Raw genomic sequence first — 18761 nt, 5'->3', positions numbered from 1 at the left:
ACCAAGATGAATTCTTATTCTTGTAAAAAGAAATAAGCATCACATTTTACAATATGGAACCATGAATGTTATTATCACTGTGTGTAACCACAAAAACAAAGCTTAAAGAGTTCTTAATGTACATAAAGCATCTTTAATAGTATTAGTAGGCTATCGTGTACATCTGAGACACAGCTTAACATACTTTTATACATACAATCAGGTTAAACTGGCAATAATTAACAGGTTAAAGGCTCCATTAGTGTTTTATATTTCACTACTCTGAGGCTTGCAAAGCAAATTTCATATAATGAATTATGTTCTTATATAGACATGAAACACAATCATTAGGGGGAAACATGAACACAACAGGAATAAAATAAACATCTTACAAAAGCTGCTGCCCGACACGGATAAGCACTAGACGATGAGAGAGACCTTGCAAATTACAAACATCACCTGATAAAAAACTATTCTCATAAATCATGTGATGCTGAATTATAGTAACATCTGAACATGTCCACAGCAGATATTATTTAAAGGACCAGCGTTATTAAAAGATGTAATAGAGTATATGACTGCAGACAAATGTATGCATGTATATACACTGTTGCCCATGAAGTCGGAATATTTTGTTTTCAGACACAATCCTCTGTTTATTCCTATTTAAATGCATCAGCTTTGACCAGGTGCAATGATTGCATTATGTCCCAATTACCCAGGTGAAATGAATTCATGCATAACATTTGTTTGGTGTTATAAAAGACAAGACATTTGCAAATTATTCCAACTTTTGAGGCGACCCTGTATGTTTTTTTTAAGCATTTCTCTTCCATAATCTACTGAAGTGTAAAGTCATGATTACTTGTTGAAACCAGTCTGTAAAGGATACAGATCAATTAGTATGTACACATTTTTAAGGTAATGCACTACCGTTATCATTTCTACATTTAGAACCTGCTGTTACAAACACTATGGCTCTTGCAGGTTTTCCAGAAACTCCTCTATTTCTCTCCACATTCGGTTTCTGCGACGATCTTTAATCTTCCACAGAGCATTAATGCTGTTTACACGAAAGTAGGATTGTTCTGGTATCGCTGCTGCCTTCATGTGATATTGTATCGACCTGTTGGAATCTTGTCGGCGAAAGTATAAATATGCTGCGTATTTGTTGTAAAGCATCTGTTTGTCTGCAGGTTCAAGCTCACGTTCTAGCAGTTCCTGGTATATCTGCTCAGCTTCAGCCTGGTCGTGATTGGAATTTGCATATATATTTGCCAGATCTATTTCCTTCACAAGTGAAGAATGTGGGTAAAGAGAAATCACCTCTTTAAGGAGGCTGACTGCTCTGACTATCTCACTTTGCTTTGGCAGACTGTCCCTTTCATACATTATCTTCCATTTATAGCAGAGTGCAGCACATCTCTTCAGATAACGCTCATCTGGATGGTTTTCCAGAGCCTCCTCTGCCAAATCAATGGCCTCATCAATAGACACATAGTCCTTATAAACCCTTAGTAACGCCTTAATACCACTGTAGCTGCTGACAGGATTTCTCAAAACCTTTCTGGCTAACTCGTGTGCCTCATCTTCAATTCTTTCTCCTTTCTTAGCACATTGCTCAACATACTTAACGGCGATGTACAAGTTCTCTGGATCCTTTTCCTTAGCCATTCTCATTTTCTCTAAGATGTCAGTCTCCAGCCCTATGTTCCACTCCACCATGTCCGGCTGCATCCTGATGGCTCTCTGGAAGTAATCTCCAGCCAGCAGCTTTTTCTCTCTGCTGAACATCCTCAGGGTCCAGGCCTTTTCAGCGCAGATCTCCGCATGGAGCTCGTCCTGGGCTGGAGATGGGTATTTACTCATCAGGGCGTTGACCTTTGACAGGTAAGCCTCGCTCTCTGTTTGGTCTCCCAGGCGATGGTGCAGCCAAGCCAGGTTCCCGTAGTTCACCACTAACCACGAGCCCTCATCTGCGTTTCTCATCTGGCGGAAGGCCTCTGCAGCCTTGTTGAAGGAACTCTGGGCGTCTTCAGTGAACCCCAGCTTGTACTGAATGAACCCTCGCAGGTTATAAATGTGACCCAGCCACTTGTTTCCCTCCTCTGTGCCGATGTCCTCCAGCTGGTCCCTGAGACGCAAGAGTTTGGACCTGCCGGGCTCCAGATCCCAGGTGAAGTGGCACTGCAGGGCCTCCAGTTTGGACTCCAGTGTTGTTTCACTCTGAGCAACACTGATGGAAAATATGAAAAAAAAATGTAAACAGTACTTTGTTTTATTGTTTGTTCTTTTTAATTATAGTGCACACTGTACATCAAGACAAATTCCTTGAATGTGAAAAAGTACTTGGCAAGAAACTCCTTTCTCATTCTGAGACAGAGCATTGAATGTTTGCAACGGAAATACGGAGGGAAGGATGTTTTTCAGCCCTTGTCCCATCAACTCTATGTTCCCATAACCCTATGTTCCCTAAACTCTATGTTCCATCAACCCTATGTTCCCTCAACCCTGTGTTCCCTCAACTCTATGTTCCCTCAAACCTATGTTCCCTCAACTCTATGTTCCCTCATCCCCATTGTAGTGGCACTTTGTTTCGTTCAGTCTTCCGTACCACAATTTGAATTCAGTCTTAGCAACTAGTAATTGAAACGCGAGCGAGACGAGATGATCTTCTTCCAAAATGTTTACTCATAAAGTTCATATATTCACACGTTCACATGGTCAAAAAACTATGTCGCTTCCAACCTCTCTGAATTCAATCTGAGCTGAATAAAGTTCCATCACCTTATATACTGCTCTCTGATTGGAAGCTTTCATTCTGATTCTGATCTGAACACATGACTAGATTATGCATTTTAATCTACACATTCTTTCAAACTATAATGAAATTATTTATCTTAACTGTTGCATTTTTAATCTTTTTAACTAAATTGTTATTACACATGAAATCACAAATTTGGCTCTTACACCCATGTCCCCTCAGCCCCATGTTCCATCAACTCTGTTCCCTCAACTCTGTTCCCTCATCCCCATGTTCCATCAACTCTATGTTCCCTCAGATTAATAATAACATCAATAACTTGATAAACTTAGAAAAGAGGGGACATAGGGATGAGCATAAGTCACCCAGAAAGAAAGAAAGAAAGAAAGAAAAAAAGAATCCATGATGTTAACATTTCGAGCCCTGGGACTTAATAATATGACATTTAATAAATCATAATCATAGTAAATATGTTCTCATAGACTACAATATACAGAAGCAGTTACTCACCTCATCATTCAGCTGTTTCCTCACCTCTGTAGTTCTTTAAATATTAAGCTGGCTCGGGTTGCTGTCTTGGGTCTGCAGGTGTATATCGGTGATGTCCAGCTTCTACTTTACTGTAAGTTGTAAGATGTTGTTGACCACGCAGCTTGAAACCAGACTGAAGTTTCACAGGTGGGGCATTAGCAAGTATCTTGTTCTGGCGTAGTGCGCCTTGACTTTCGTTTTCCATGAATGGAAACCTACAGCCACACTTGAACATTGGTCAGCCACATAAACATTCTTGTGCCTCTTGAGATAGACCGAGCCTACGAAGATTCCACACTGCCCTATCCCTGCACTTTATCCTCAAATAGGAACCTGGAGAGACACCTGCATGGCGCTCTGCTGCCACCTACTGGTGTAACTCTCTGGTTACCGCTTCACATGCCATGGTTTGTTTAAATGAAAAAGTAAGTTTGTTCACCTGCCAGATACTGATGAACAGCGCTCTCTCTCTCTCTCTCTCTCTCTCTCATATATATACTTTCAGTGTATTTTGCGGTGTGTTTTAACCGTTAACCCGTTTATATATACAGTGAAGAAAATAAGTATTTGAACACCCTGCTATTTTGCAAGTTCTCCCACTTAGAAATCATGGAGGGGTCTGAAATTTTCATGGTAGGTGCATGTCCACTGTGTGAGAGATAATCTAAAAAGAAAAATCCAGAAATCACAATCTATGATTTTTTAACAATTTATTCGTGTGATACAGCTGAAAATAAGTATTTGAACACCAACGTTAATATTTGGTAGAGTAGCCTTTGTTTGCAATTACAGAGGTCAAACGTTTCCTGTAGTTCTTCACCAGGTTTGCACAGACTGCAGGAGGGATTTTGGCCCACTCCTCCACACAGATCTTCTCTAGATCAGTCAGGTTTCTGGGCTGTCGCTGAGAAACACAGAGTTTCAGCTCCCTCCAAAGATTTTCAATTGGATTTAGGTCTGGAGACTGGCTAGGCCACTCCAGAACCTTGATATGCTTCTTACGAAGCCACTCCTTGGTTTTCCTGGCTGTGTGCTTTGGGTCATTGTCATGTTGGAAGATCCAGCCACGACTCATCTTCAATGATCTGACTGAGGGAAAGAGGTTGTTCCCCAAAATCTCACAATACATGGCTGCAGTCATCCTCTCCTTAATACAGTACAGTCGTCCTGTCCCATGAGCAGAAAAACACCCCCAAAGCATGATGCTACCACCCCCATGCTTCACAGTAGGGATGGTGTTCTTGGGATGGTACGCATCATTCTTCTTCCTCCAAACACGCTTAGTGGAATTATGACCAAAAAGGTCCATTTTGGTCTCATCTGACCACAAAACTTTCTCCCATGACTCCTCTGGATCATCCAAATGGTCATTGGCAAACTTAAGACGGGCCTTAACATGTGCTGGTTTAAGCAGGGGAACCTTCCGTGCCATGCATGATTTCAAACCATGACGTCTTAGTGTATTACCAACAGTGACCATGGAAACGGTGGTCCCAGCTCTTTTCAGGTCATTGACCAAGTCCTGCCGTGTAGTTCTGGGCTGATTCCTCACCTTTCTTAGCATCATTGAGACCCCACGAGGTGATATTTTGCATGGGGCTCCACTCCGATTGAGATTGACCGTCATGTTTAGCTTCTTCCATTTTCTAATGATTGCTCCAACAGTGGACCTTTTTTCACCAAGCTGCTTGGCAATTTCTCCGTAGCCCTTTCCAGCCTTGTGGAGTTGTACAATTTTGTCTCTGGTGTCTTTGGACAGCTCTTTGCTCTTAGCCATGCTGAATGTTTGGGTCTTACTGATTGTATGTGGTGGACAGGTGTCTTTATGCAGCTAACGACCTCACACAGGTGCATCTGATTCAGGATAATACAGTGGAGTGGAGGAGGACTTTTAAAGGTGGACTAACAGGTCTTTGAGGGTCAGAATTCTAGCTGATAGACAGGTGTTCAAATACTTATTTTCAGCTGTATCACACAAATAAATTGTTAAAAAAATCATAGATTGTGATTTCTGGATTTTTCTTTTTAGATTATCTCTCACACAGTGGACATGCACCTACCATGAAAATTTCAGACCCCTCCATGATTTCTAAGTGGGAGAACTTAGCAAAATAGCAGGGTGTTCAAATACTTATTTTCTTCACTGTATATATATATATGACAAGCCATTAAGTAATTTCAATTTGAGATGTTGGACCACTGACCTGTCTGTAAGATGATACAATGTAAAGCCCTCAGGTTTCTGCAGTGTGTATGTACAGTATCTCATCGCTCACTCCATCTGCAGCCTTCCAGTCTCATTCTGTGGTTCTAAAATCTAATAGGACTGTTTTCACATAATTCAGGCCATTATTGATTATTATGGATCCATGTAGATGTAGAAAATGTGTTAATGTATGTTTCACACTCTGACCTGATATTTGTCATAAATAAATACCCTGATTCATTTGTCGTGTGCTTTTTGAAGTTTGTTTGGTATCCGATGATGACAATGTAACCCACCTGGCGTGTGTTCCACCAACCCTGCAGTTATGTCTAATGTCTAGGTTCTAAGAGGAGACTGAAAGTAAAATAGAGCAGCGAAGTAGTAAATGAAACACTTTTATTTCTTCCCAAAATAACTCACACCAACAACTAAACCGTTTAAATTCACTGTATCGGTTTCCGTTTCAATTTTTTACGGTACCGACTGTCCATCCTGGTTACAGACGATGAAGGCTGTGAGGTGAGTAGAGGGGAGGACTGAAGATGATGGGGATGATGACTGGAGATCCAGTGAGCAGTGATGGAGGGGAATGATGAGGGGGAACCAGAAAGCAGCAGGATGAAGGCAGCTTGAGCACTCGATCCAGTTCGTAGAACAGCTCAACAAAAAAACCAGCCTGCACAAAACGTGCAGGGAAAATTAATAATTGTTGTTAGGTCAATAGCTTCTACGAGTGGTGCTTAGCTAAAGCCTTTATGCTGTCAAGCAGGGCTTGAAGCAGGAAAAAATTCTGTGCCTGAAATTTTTTTATGCATTGGGGAGAAGAAAATTCTGAACATTTGCAATCTAAATTAATTAATCTGGTGCACTTTGAGAGTAAACCCACATTATAGTTTGAAACAACATTCAAAACACACACAGCCAGTATCACTAAGCATAAAGTCCGCTAGCTTAATGCTAACGTATAATACCTCAGAAATTAGCATCACCAAGGGCGTAACTTTGAGTTGAACATTGGGGTGGTTGAGATTTCCACCTGTGAAGCAGGTGTGTGTGTATATATATATATATATATTCTTTGGCCACCAGCCACTGCGGCAGGTTTGGGTTTACCAGCCCAGATATATAGTTTGTGCCTAAAATAAAGTTGACTGACTCAGAAAATGCATAAAAATGGGTCTTGAACGTGTACAAAATACACATTAAAGTGTGTGCAAGTGTTTTTGTTAGGACTCATGGTCCTTAATTGTCTCTAACTTTAAGTATTTTGTCCCGATTACAAATGGGTTTGTAGTGTTTCCCACAGGATCTTTGGAGACTATGGTGGGGGGATTGCGATCCTCAAGGGGGGTCCGGGGACCCCCCCGGGAGAAAATTTTTAATAATTTCATTTTAATGCATCAATTTGGTGAATTCTGAGAAACAAAATATGACATATCAATTACTGACCAATTTCTTACAAACTGCTGGTACTGATACAAATGTTGACATACTAAATGGGGTTGAGGAGTTTAAGCATTCAAGAAAAGATGAGAACAAAAATGACTAAAACACAATTTGTTTATTATTATTATTATTAATAATAATGATAATAATAATAATAATAATAAAAGTGGGTGACTATTCCTCAGCCTTCCTTGGTGTTTTGGTTTTGACTGAAGCCTCGTTCACATACGTCGTCACTCGCCCATCTCTGAGAGACAACTGTCAATGAATGTGAATGTGTTCTAGCGGAATGTGGTCAGGACAGGCGATGCGATGTGGTCGATCGGAGATAAAATAATTTTAACTTTCTGCGATGCGAGTGAAGCGAGTACCAATCACAATGTAGAATAGAGATGATCGACAGTTGCCGTCAACAGAGAGTTCCACAGAGAGTTGTCGCTTGAAGTCGCCGGCGGCAGTGAGTTTTTTTTGCCAGCGAGTAGAATTCAGCGAGAAAGCGAGTGACGGGCGAGTAGCGACGTATGTGAACGGGGCTATACGCGCACGCACTGTCGAACTCGCCGGCTGGGGGGGGGGCAACCGTGAGTGGTGGCACTGGAGCATCTAGCAGTAGCTACCTCCTGTTGGGAAGATACTTTTATTCTTTTGCTTTTCTTCGCGTGCTTTCTTCATACCACCGCTGATGCGGGGAGAGACCGGGAGAGACCGGGAGAGACAGTAGAGAAGCGCAGGTCCGGCAAGGTGGGCGAAACCAAATCTCAGAGCGGGAGGGGGCACAGACAAACGTCACTATTTTTTACTGGTAAATTGAGAAAATCTACCACACTGTTGTGATTATAATGCTGAACATTCAATATCAATAATTGTGATATCATATTGGGTGGGTTGTGGTGGCTGGTTTGGATTATTGGGTGGGTTGCAACCCACCCGTCCCCCCCATAAATTACGCCTATGAGCATCGCTATCGCTAGTTCGCGGCAATCGACAGCGATAGCAGTAAAGCTGCTAAAAGCTGTTTTAATTCTTGCTTTAGCGCTGTTAACACGTCACAGTTTTAATATTTTTCATGCGAGAAAGTCACAGTTTAATCCAGTGCAGAGTCTGTGGGAGCCGCGACCGGTGACCAGGGCAACGGCTGTCACAGCGGCGGCAGCGCCGGTCTACTGATCTGATCGCCCGGGGCCAACCTCTGTCGTCATCCCGGGGGAGAAAAACGAGCCAAGTAACTTATCCGCACGCTTTTAGAGGTTTGCCGCTGGCTGGTTAAATTCTTTTTATTAGATTAATGTTGGTCTCATTGATGAAATCTAACAACTGTGGCAGTCGCATTAGTTTGTCTGAATGAAAAGTGTGCAGGGCTGCCTTTGGGCTGATGTTATCAATCGCTCTGGCTACGTTGTCCCGGTCCGAGGTGCCTGGAAACTTAAGGCCCGCCCTACTCTGCTCTGATTGGCTAGAACTCCTTGGTTACCTTGAGTACCATTGGTAGTTGGAACTATCACTTTAAACGACTGGTTACAGTTAAAAAAAAAAAAAAAAAAACACTTCACCAAAATATTGCTACGCCGGATTTCCGGCACCGTGCCGGAGGTCTTCAAGCCCTGTGTCAAGAGGTTCTTACGTGCTTTGAGTTTGCACTTACTTGGTTGTTGATTTGCTTGTCGTCTGTCCGGTTGGTTATGGGTGGATTGTGTGCGAGTGTGTGCATGTGTTGGCTCGCAGCTCTAACATGCACCAATTGAATTAAACTAAAAAGTACAAATAAACAAAACATACGCTATTATCACAATCTGTTGTGATATCTAAAATGTAGCGTTCTAAGTGTCACTTAGTGTTGGTATCGACATTAATGGAGAACAAAACAGAGCAGTAAAAACTGTGTGCTCTCTCAGCATTCACCTGTTGGTTTGCACACCTGCGTGTCATCAGAGACCTAATCATAAAGGCCTCCTGTCACTACCACCGGTCAACACCAGGTGGTGCCATTTCTAACGTCTTAAAATAGGTGACTAGAAACAAAATAAAGAATGGCTCCAACAATTGTCCTTATCAAAAGTCCAATGTGTGTTGTCTCTTTCTTTCTTTTTTTATCTCTCCGAGTTACACACACTATCACACAACCTCATACTTCACATAATAACATTTCACTCACATACGCTTAATAAAATAGCTCACAAAGAATATATTCACACATTAAGCACATAATATTAACCATGTCTGCTAAATTATCTGAATAAGCTGACCAACAGGCCTAATTAGCATTTTTCCACAGTATTTACACATTTCCAAAATAAACACACCATTCGTAATATCACCATCAGTTTATCAGCTTATCCCGACTGGTTTTTTAACACAATAAATCCACAGTCTGAAGTTATAAACCTTTTTCAAGTTATCAACCAGAATGCTAATTCACCGGGCTAGTTGAATGTGCTAATTCGCCGTGTTTGCTAACAGCTAACTCACCGGGATATTCAATAGCCACGTCGTTCGGACGGGTCAGGAACCTCCGCGACGTCGGACGACTTCTCTTTCCACGGTCAAAAAACTCTTCTAACGTAGCCTTGCTACTTCCTACTTTAGAGACAAGTACTGAACTATTGTTTTATGCTAATAACAGCTCTCTGCTGATGCTGCTAAGCTCACTCTCCATACACGTGTCTGTCGTTTTTTCGGACTGGAAACACTCGTCAGTGCACCACTTCCTATCACTCAGTTACACCACTAGGTGGCAGCGGCGAGCCACCAAACCTGAAAACATAGATAATCTGAACTAGAATGGCTGTTCAGACTGCCGGGCTACAACAAGAACAAACCACACATGATCGATGCTCCTGGGATTTTATTACAAAGAGTAGGGGGTAATGAAGTAATCTTAACTGGGGTTGAATTAGTGGTTCAGCCTTTCATACAATGTTAGATGATTATAAAGAGCCTCTGTTGTCCTTTTAATAGACTATAGTGTGAAAACTTGCAGATACTTGTGTTGGTCATGAAAAGATCAACACCAACTATGATCTTATGTTACATGTTCTGAGTCAGAGTTTTTGGCTTCTGCACCACCCGACCATTTCTTGGGTCATGCTTTACCAAGATGAATTCTTATTCTTGTAAAAAGAAATAAACATCACATTTTACAATATGGAACCATGAATGTTATTATCACCCTGTGTAACCACAAAAACAAAGCTTAAAGAGTTCTTAATGTACATAAAGCATCTTTAATAGTATTAGTAGGCTATCGTGTACATCTGAGAGACAGCTTAACATACTTTTATACATACAATCAGGTGCAACTGGCAATAATTAACAGGTTAAAGGCTCCATTAGTGTTTTATATTTCACTACTCTCAGGCTTGCAAAGCAAATTTGATATAATGAATTATGTTCTTATATAGACATAAAACACAATCATTAGGGGGAAACATGAACACAACAGGAATAAAATAAACACCTTGCAAAAGCTGCTGCCCGACACGGATAAGCACTAGACGATGAGAGAGACCTTGCAAATTAGGACCAGCGTTATTAAAAGATATAATAGAGTACATGACTGCAGACAAATGTATGCATGTATATACACTGTTGCCCATGAAGTTGGATTATTTTGTTTTCAGACACAATCCTCTGTTTATTCCTATTGTTGTGTTGTTGGAGGAGCAGCTATTTAGGTTCTAAATCAGCTTTATTGAAAAAACAGCAAAGTCGCACAAGTTACAGAGCTCTGGGTCTGACTATGTTTCCATGACGAACAACAAAGTTTGGCAGTTCACCAAGTCTGACAAGCTATTTTTACCCTGACCCAGTCTTTTATACAATATTGAATATTAAATTGTGCAAGCGGGGTGTCATCCTCTCGGATTGGCTGTTTTCAGGTTCCTTTTCCAGTTCCTTCCTCTTATCTGACTCCATCCTTGCTTAATCTGGGTGTAACCTGAAACTTAACCAATCTTGCATACATACATGTTATTAACCATCACATTTGACAGTTCGCTTTTGTCAACATCTGTCCAAAATCACCCTTATAAGGAGTTGTTTTTCTACAAGCAGCAAATATGTCCCAATTACCCAGGTGAAATGAATTCATGCAGAACATTTGTTTGGTGCTATAAAAGACAAGACATATAAAAATCATTCCAACTTTTTAGGCGACCCTGTATATTTTTTTTAAGCATTTCTCCTCCATAATCTACTGAAGTGTAAAGTCATGATTACTTGTTGAAACCAGTCTGTAAAGGATACAGATCAATTAGTATGTACACATTTTTAAAGTAATGCACTACCGTTATCATTTCTGCATTTAGAACCTGCTGTTACAAACACTATGGCTCTTGCAGGTTTTCCAGAAACTCCTCTATTTCTCTCCACATTTGGTTCCTGCGTTTATCTATCTATCTTCCGCAGAACATTAATGCTGTTTCCACGAAAGAAGGATTGTTCCGGTATCGCTGCTGCCTTCTTGTGATATTGTATGGACTTGTAGTTTAAATATTCTGCGTATTTGTTGTAAAGCATCTGTTTGTCTGCAGGTTCAAGCTCACGTTCTAGCAGTTCCTGATATATCTGCTCAGCTTCAGCCTGGTCATGATTGGACTTTGCGTATATATCTGCCAGATCTATTTCCTTCAGAAGTGAAGAATGTGGGTAAAGAGAAATCACCTCTTTAAGGAGGCTGACTGCTCTGTCTATCTCACTTTGCTTTGGCCGACTGTCCCTGACATACATTATCTTCCATTTATAGCACATTGCAGCACACCTCTTCAGATAACGCTCATCTGGATGGTTTTTCAGAGCCTCCTCTGCCAAATCAATGGCCTCATCAATAGACACCTTTTTCCAGTACACCCTTAGTAACTGCTTCATACCACTGTAGATGCTGACAGGATTTCTCACAACCTTTCTGGCTAGCTCGTGTGTCTCATCTTTAATTCTTTCTCCTTGCTTAGCACATTGCTCAACGTACTTAACGGCGATGTACAAGTTCTCTGGATCCTTTTCCTTAGCGATTCTCATTTTCTCCAAGATGTCAGCCTTCAGCCCTATTCTGCTGTACCTGAAAACATTGGCTAACACTAGGACATGGCTGGTGTTCCACTCCACCATGTCCGGCTGCATCCTGATGGCTCTCTGGAAGTAATCTCCAGCCAGCAGCTTTTTCTCTGTGCTGAACTTCATCAGGGTCCAGGCCTTTTCAGCGCAGATCTCTGCATGGAGCTCCTCCTGGGCTGGAGATGGGTATTTACTCATCAGGGCGTTGACCTTTGACAGGTAAGCCTCGCTCTCTGTTTGGTCTCCCAGGCGATGGTGCAGCCAAGCCAGGTTCCCGTAGTTCACCACTAACCACGAGCCATCATCTGCGTTTCTCATCTGGCGGAAGGCCTCATCAGCCTTGTTGAAGGAACTCTGGGCGTCTTCAGTGAACCCCAGATTGTACTGAATGAACCCTCGCAGGTTGTAAATGGGACCCAGCCACTTGTTTCCCTCCTCCGTGCCGATGTCCTCCAGCTGGTCCCTGAGACGCAAGAGTTTGGACCTGCCGGGCTCCAGATCCCAGGTGAAGTGGCACTGCAGGGCCTCCAGTTTGGACTCCAGTGTTGTTTGACTCTGAGCAACAATATGGAAATATGGAAAATATGAAAAAAGTATTTAAACAGTACTTTGCTTTACTGTTTGTTATTTTTAATTGTTGTGCGCACTGTACACCAAGACAAATTCCTTGAATGTGAAAAAGTACTTGGCAATAAACTCCTTTCTCATTCTGAGACAGAGCATTGAATGTTTGCAACGGAAATACGGAGGGAAGGATGTTTTTCTATTTGTTAGTTGCTTGTTGTTGTTCCCTCAGCCCTTTGTCCCATCAACTCTATGTTCCATGAACCCTATGCTCCCTCAGATTAATAATAACATAAAGAACATGATAAACCTAATGCTAATCCTAACTATAGTTACTGTAGGCAAGGCAACTTTATTTGTATAGTACACAAGGCATCCACAAGGCAGACTCAAAGTGCTTCACATCATAACATGTCATACAATGAAGTGAAAGAAATAAAAGAATTAAAAGAAAATAAAGGCAAAATTTAAATGCATTACAGAAAAACAAGGAGAATAAAAACATATTTGCAATAATAAAAATCATTGCAGACGTTAAAAGATTTAGCAGAAAGCTATGGTGAACATGAAAGTTTTCAGTCTAGTTTTAAAAGTAGTTGGAGTTGGGGCAAGTCTTACATCTTCAGCAAGTTTATTCCAGCTACTTGTTGCATAGTGACTAAATTATGCTAATGATGCTATAGTACTACTCCTACATTACCTACTAATACCTACGTATTTCATACACTGCAGGGAAGGGCCATCCCTGTGCTGAGGGAACATAGGGCCTAATTTTGATGGAAGGAAAATTTCATTGAAATGAGGGGACATAGGGATGAGCTGAAGTCTCATCCCTATGTCCCCTCATTTCAATGAAAGCATAATGTTAAGATTTCGAGCGCTGGGACTTCATGACATTTAATCAATCATAATCATAGTAAATACTCATAGACTACAATGTATGCAGAAGCAGTTACTCACCTCATCATTCAGCTGTTTCCTCACCTCTGTAGTTCTTTAAATATTAAGCTGGCTCGGGTTGCTGCCTTGGGTCTGCAGGTGTATATCGGTGATGTCCAGCGTCTGCTTTACTGTAAGTTGTAAGATGTTGTTGACCACACTTGTACTGGTCTTGACTTCCAGTTACCACAGCTGCATTTGAAAAAAAAAAAAAAAGAAGAAGTGAAAACCTGACATGACTTTTAGTAATTTGCATTACAAATGAATGCGGACAACGGCATGTCTTCAGCCTGCTGGCATATTTACTGAACTGCCTGCATGACAACACACAGATACATTTATACAGCCCCCAGGTACTGGTCATCAAGAGGGTCATACTACATCTCCCCTTCCTTTAAAGTAGTTACTGATAAAGCCTTAAATTAAATGTTCAGACACTGCCAGAACTGCCTTAACTGTAGGTCACCTAGTAGTCTATTGCAACAAAAGATATCAGACAGATTAAACATGAACATGGCACTGTCTTGTGTTGGGACCTCACCATGAGGACTACACAATGCGGCCTACAAAAGCCTTCACATGCGGTCAGGACAGAGGAACAAAGGAGATAAAAAAACTACAACTGCCATTTTGGTTTCACCTTGCACCTAGGTGCGAAGTGCAACGTGCCCTATTGGCTGACAACCACAGGTACCCCAGGGGGTCCCCGGGAGCAGCCGTGAGCTATATAAACCGGCGCCACCTTAAGAACTCTCTCTTCCATCGCAACACCACGTTGCAACAGGAGGTGGACTCGTCCACCGCAGCACACCGCTGCAACAGGAGACCAATTTATAACATCTGCAGCGTTTCCTTTGTCCTAGGCCACAGTCTTCTCCCCAAACTCGCTGGATGAGCGACAGACTGTTTTTCCCCGTTTTTCGCAACTCGCCCCTTTTGTTTTACTCGTTTTTGGATCCTGAGAGATCCCCACAACCGTGCAATTCTTTGTTTGCCTGCAGAAGAGGAACACGAACGGTTCCTTTACCCCAGCGACCAGCAGGAAGCCCCGCTACTGTCTGAAGTCAGCTGACTAAATCGCCAAGCCGTACGATTCTATTGTTGCCCGCGGAAGGAAGAAACGCGAACTGTTTACTTTAATCGAGTTTGATCAACGAGAGGGATAACGCCCCGCTCTCGTCTGGACTCAGCCGACTCACGTCCCCCGCTGCCGCCGGGGACTCACGAACTACCGCCGCCGCCCGCCATCGCCGGGAACGGACTCACAGGCTACACATCAACACTGTAAGAGGCTATCTATCAGGGCAGAGATATAGGTTTGATAGTATAGGATATGCTTGTAATTCTTGTTAACGTGTTTTAAGTTTTGATCACGGACCGCCGAGTCCGTTGCTTTCTGTGTTGTTGTATTTGAATGCTGATTGTGCACCCTCGCCGCTGGTTTTCATTTCGGTAACAGCGTGTGTCCAACCTCGGACACATTCACAAGCTCAGTAAGTGATCTACCATCAGTTAAAGGACCGGGGTCCCACCGAACGAACGCCAGTTCATTCACGGGCTCCCGTGTGATGGTAATAGCTTACTGATCCTTTGTGTATTACGTGCGCATTCCCTCTCTCTTTGTTCCAGCTAACACATGTGCACACACATACACCGCCCCCACACGTATCCTACGCCAGCTGTTTCCGTGAATGCTGTGGGAAATAGCTCCATCTGGTGGCTGTACCCGGCCATCTCTCTCCCTCTCTCGCTATTCGTCAGATAGAATTTTTTAATTTCACAAAATTAAAAAAATTTGTGAAACATATATGTCACAGGGCAGGGCAGTAAGATTGGTTATTTTAATTGCATTTTTTACTTGAGTTCATATTGCATGCTTTTACTTGTGTTGTGCTTTTAATTATGTATTGTGTTTAAGTTTTAGTGCATGTGTATGATTTTACTACTGCCTGCCTGTGAACCCACTACTTAGCGTTGAGTAGCTGCACCTGGAGGTCCCGCCCTTTCTCCCCAACAGGCCAATCAGCAGCAGGAGAGAGGGTCCCCTCAGTCACAAATACGACGGAGGTACGGCGAGGAAGAGGAAAAACTAACATGCAAGAGGGACGCCACAGAGACGAGAGGACGGCTCGAGGAAACGAAACATTACTATATTGAAAGGTCGGAAGACGCCGAGTGGCTGGTGACGAGGCGAGACAGCGAGAGCACCGTCGGCGAAGGAAAAGACCCAGAGCGTTGCAACCCGACATACTCGCAGCGGCAGAGCATAGCGCTCTGCCTGGCGGGTAAGTACCCTTGTGAGCCAGTAACGCTCTGGTCAATCTCTGCTCCGTGCATTGCATGTTGTGTGAACAGTGGACACCCGTACTGGCCGTCTGTCTTCTGTGTGTAGGTGACTCCCGGACGCCGACTGCGGGGAGTAGCCGAGGCACCTGAGTGGCACCTGAACAGCACCTGGCGTGACGACAGAGCCTGAGCCGCTTTTCGTAACCGTTCTCCCTCCAAATAGACTCACTCTCTCTCTGTTTCTAAGGACTATTTTTAATGTGTGTAGTTGCGTTTAGAACCTGGTTTTAAAGCCTTTTAAGGGTTTTATGTTCTGCGGTCTTTTAATGAAAAATAATTCCCTGTAATAAATTATTGTAGTGCACCGGCATAGCTTGTTCCGTCCTTTCTTTTGATCACTGTCAGTGTGCTCCCCCCGATATTTTCACCAGAACCTGTGTCCCATTTAAAATAACCTCCTTGCCTTAAATTACACTCAACAAAAATATAAACGCAACACTTTTGTTTTTGCTCCCATTTTTCATGAGATGGACTTAAAGATCTAAAATTCATTCCAGATACACAATATTACCATTTCTCTCAAACATTGTTCACAAATCAGTCTAAATGTGTGATAGTGAGCACTTCTGCTTTGCTGAGATAATCCATCCCACCTCACAGGTGTGCCACATCAAGATGCTGATCTGACATCATGATTAGTGCACAGGTGTGCCTTAGACTGTCCACAATAAAAGGCCACCCTGAAATGTGCATTTTTTTGCTTTATTGGGGGTCTGGGGACTCAGAACCAGTCAGTATCTGGTGTGACCACCACTTGCCTCATGCAGTGCAACACATCTTCTTCGCATAGAGTTTATCAGATTGTCAATTGTGGCCTGTGGAATGTTGGTCCACTCCTCTTCAATGGCTGTGCGAAGTTGCTGGATATTAGTGGGAACTGGTACACGCTGTCTGCCATCTGCCCTGAACAATGTAAACCGAGATTCATCCGTGAAGAGAACTCCTCTCCAACGTGCCAGACGCCATCGAATGTGAGCATTTGCCCACTCAAGTCTGTTACGGCGACGAGCTGGAGTCAGGTCAAGACCCCGATGAGGACGACAAGCATGCAGTTGAGCTTCCCTGAGACGGTTTCTGACAGTTTGTGCAGAAATTGTTTGGTTATGCAAACCAATTGTTTCAGCAGCTGTCTGAGTGGCTGGTCTCAGACGATCTTGGAGGTGAACCTGCTGGATGTGGAGGTCCTGGGCTGGTGTGGTTACACGTGGTCTGCGGTTGTGAGGCCGTTGGATGTACTGCCATATTCTCTGAAACGCCTTTGGAGACGGCTTATGGTGGAGAAATGAACATTCAATGCACGAGCAACAGATCTGGTTGACATTCCTGCTGTCAGCATGCCGATTGCACGCTCCCTCAATGCTTGTGGCATCTGTGGCATTTTGCTGTGAGACAAAACTGCACATTTCAGAGTGGCCTTTTATTGTGGGCAGTATAAGGTACACCTGTGCACTAATCATGATGTCAGATCAGCATCTTGATGTGGCACACCTGTGAGGTGGGATGGATTATCTCAGCAAAGCAGAAGTGCTCACTATCACACATTTAGACAGATTTGTGAACAATGTTTGAGAGAAATGGTAATATTGTGTATCTGGAATGAATTTTAGATCTTTAAGTCCATCTCATGAAAAATGGGAGCAAAAACAAAAGTGTTGCGTTTATATATTTGTTGAGTGTATTACCATATCTCACCTCCCCCTCCTTACATCTGTTTTTGGCGTTGTCGGCAGGATCGGGTTTTAGAGCACCTGCAGTGATCGAGAAGGGAGGCGGCCATGATGATGCCGGTGTACCCTGGTGCCCCTTGGTTGCCAAAGTTTAAAGGACCAGGTGATGATATAAAATACAGTGATTGGAAAGAACAAATACAAGGTCTGCTGGGGACGCAAGAGTTGACAGAAGCCAGGAAGGTTGATGTTGTTTTGGGTGCATTAGCTGGGGAAGCTAAACGTCAGATTAGTGTTTTAGAAGAGGATGAAAGAGACCAAACCCGCAAAGTCTTTGCGTATTTAGACTCACTATATGGTGATAGAACCCCAACACCTGTGCTAAGGTCTCAGTTCTTTGGCTGTGTCCAAAGACCAGATGAGGCAGTGCCCTCATATGTCCTTAGGCTACGAGAGTTACATTGCAGGTTGCGGCGACATGACCCAGACAGTGCCCCCTCCGATGCTGCCCTGAGAGACCAGCTACTACTGGGACTATGTGAGGGCCCCCTGGCCCAAACTTTGAAGGTTTACGTCCGCCGCAACCCAGATGAAACCTTTGCTGCTGTTCGTCAGGAAGCACTGCTGCTGGATTCAGAGCATGGAAATTCAAGGACTGAGGTAACATGTGCTTCTGTGAGTAACCCATGTGTGTCTGCTCAACCTCAGGACGCCAGCTGGAAAGAGACCCTGAAGAGAGAGATAATGGAGGACGTAAAACTGCAAATGTCCGCAATCACTCAGGAACTGTTGAGGGAGATAAAACCACTCCTCCAACCACCCAGCATTGTGTCACAGCCACCTGTACCAACCATGAGGGAGCAACAGCGGTCAACTACCCACCCAAACAGTTGGGATGAACACGGTAGGCCCATTTGCCACCGGTGCAGACAAGCAGGCCACATTGCAAGGTTTTGTAGGCGACCAGCAGCTTCTCAGCAAGCTTTAAACTAACCATCCCTGCTGCTGAGGTCCGAGGGGCAGGGGTTGAGTGTACACCAGGGGAGAAAAGGGCCACTGAAGCATTTATTGGAAATTGCCCAACTATTCCAGTTAAAATTGAAGGAGTTGAACTGTTTGGACTGTTGGACACTGGGTCTCAAGTCACATTGATGAAGCAAAGTCTCTTTGAGCAACACTTGTTTTTTAAATTGAGGGCAGCCAATGGACTTGAGCTTCCTTACATAGGCTACGCCTTGCTCGACCTGGAAGTGGAGGGTATTATTATACC

The 18761-nt window shown here is 43.1% G+C and overlaps 2 protein-coding genes across 2 annotated transcripts; both read right to left on the bottom strand.

Annotated features, from left to right (window-relative positions):
* Window positions 1–209: 209 nt before the first annotated feature.
* On the bottom strand, window positions 210–3391 carry LOC311014350 (interferon-induced protein with tetratricopeptide repeats 2-like). The gene is made up of 2 exons (XM_084010913.1): window positions 3254–3391; window positions 210–2215 (listed from the first exon to the last, which is right to left on the bottom strand). Exons 1-2 carry the CDS (start codon window positions 3259–3261, stop codon window positions 952–954), a joined length of 1272 nt encoding a protein of 423 aa, XP_083867039.1. The 5' UTR covers window positions 3262–3391; the 3' UTR covers window positions 210–951.
* A 6768-nt stretch (window positions 3392–10159) lies between these two features.
* LOC311015236 (interferon-induced protein with tetratricopeptide repeats 1B-like) lies at window positions 10160–12539 on the bottom strand (the record flags this gene model as incomplete). The annotated part of the gene is made up of 1 exon (XM_084012366.1): window positions 10160–12539. A coding segment is annotated over one exon (1230 nt), but the record flags the coding sequence as incomplete, so codon positions are not given.
* Window positions 12540–18761: the final 6222 nt, after the last annotated feature.

This window comes from Eutrigla gurnardus (assembly GCF_963514095.1).
Source record: "Eutrigla gurnardus genome assembly, chromosome: 6".
NCBI lineage: Eukaryota > Metazoa > Chordata > Actinopteri > Perciformes > Triglidae > Eutrigla > Eutrigla gurnardus.
This window is presented reverse-complemented; position numbering and strand designations above follow the sequence as displayed.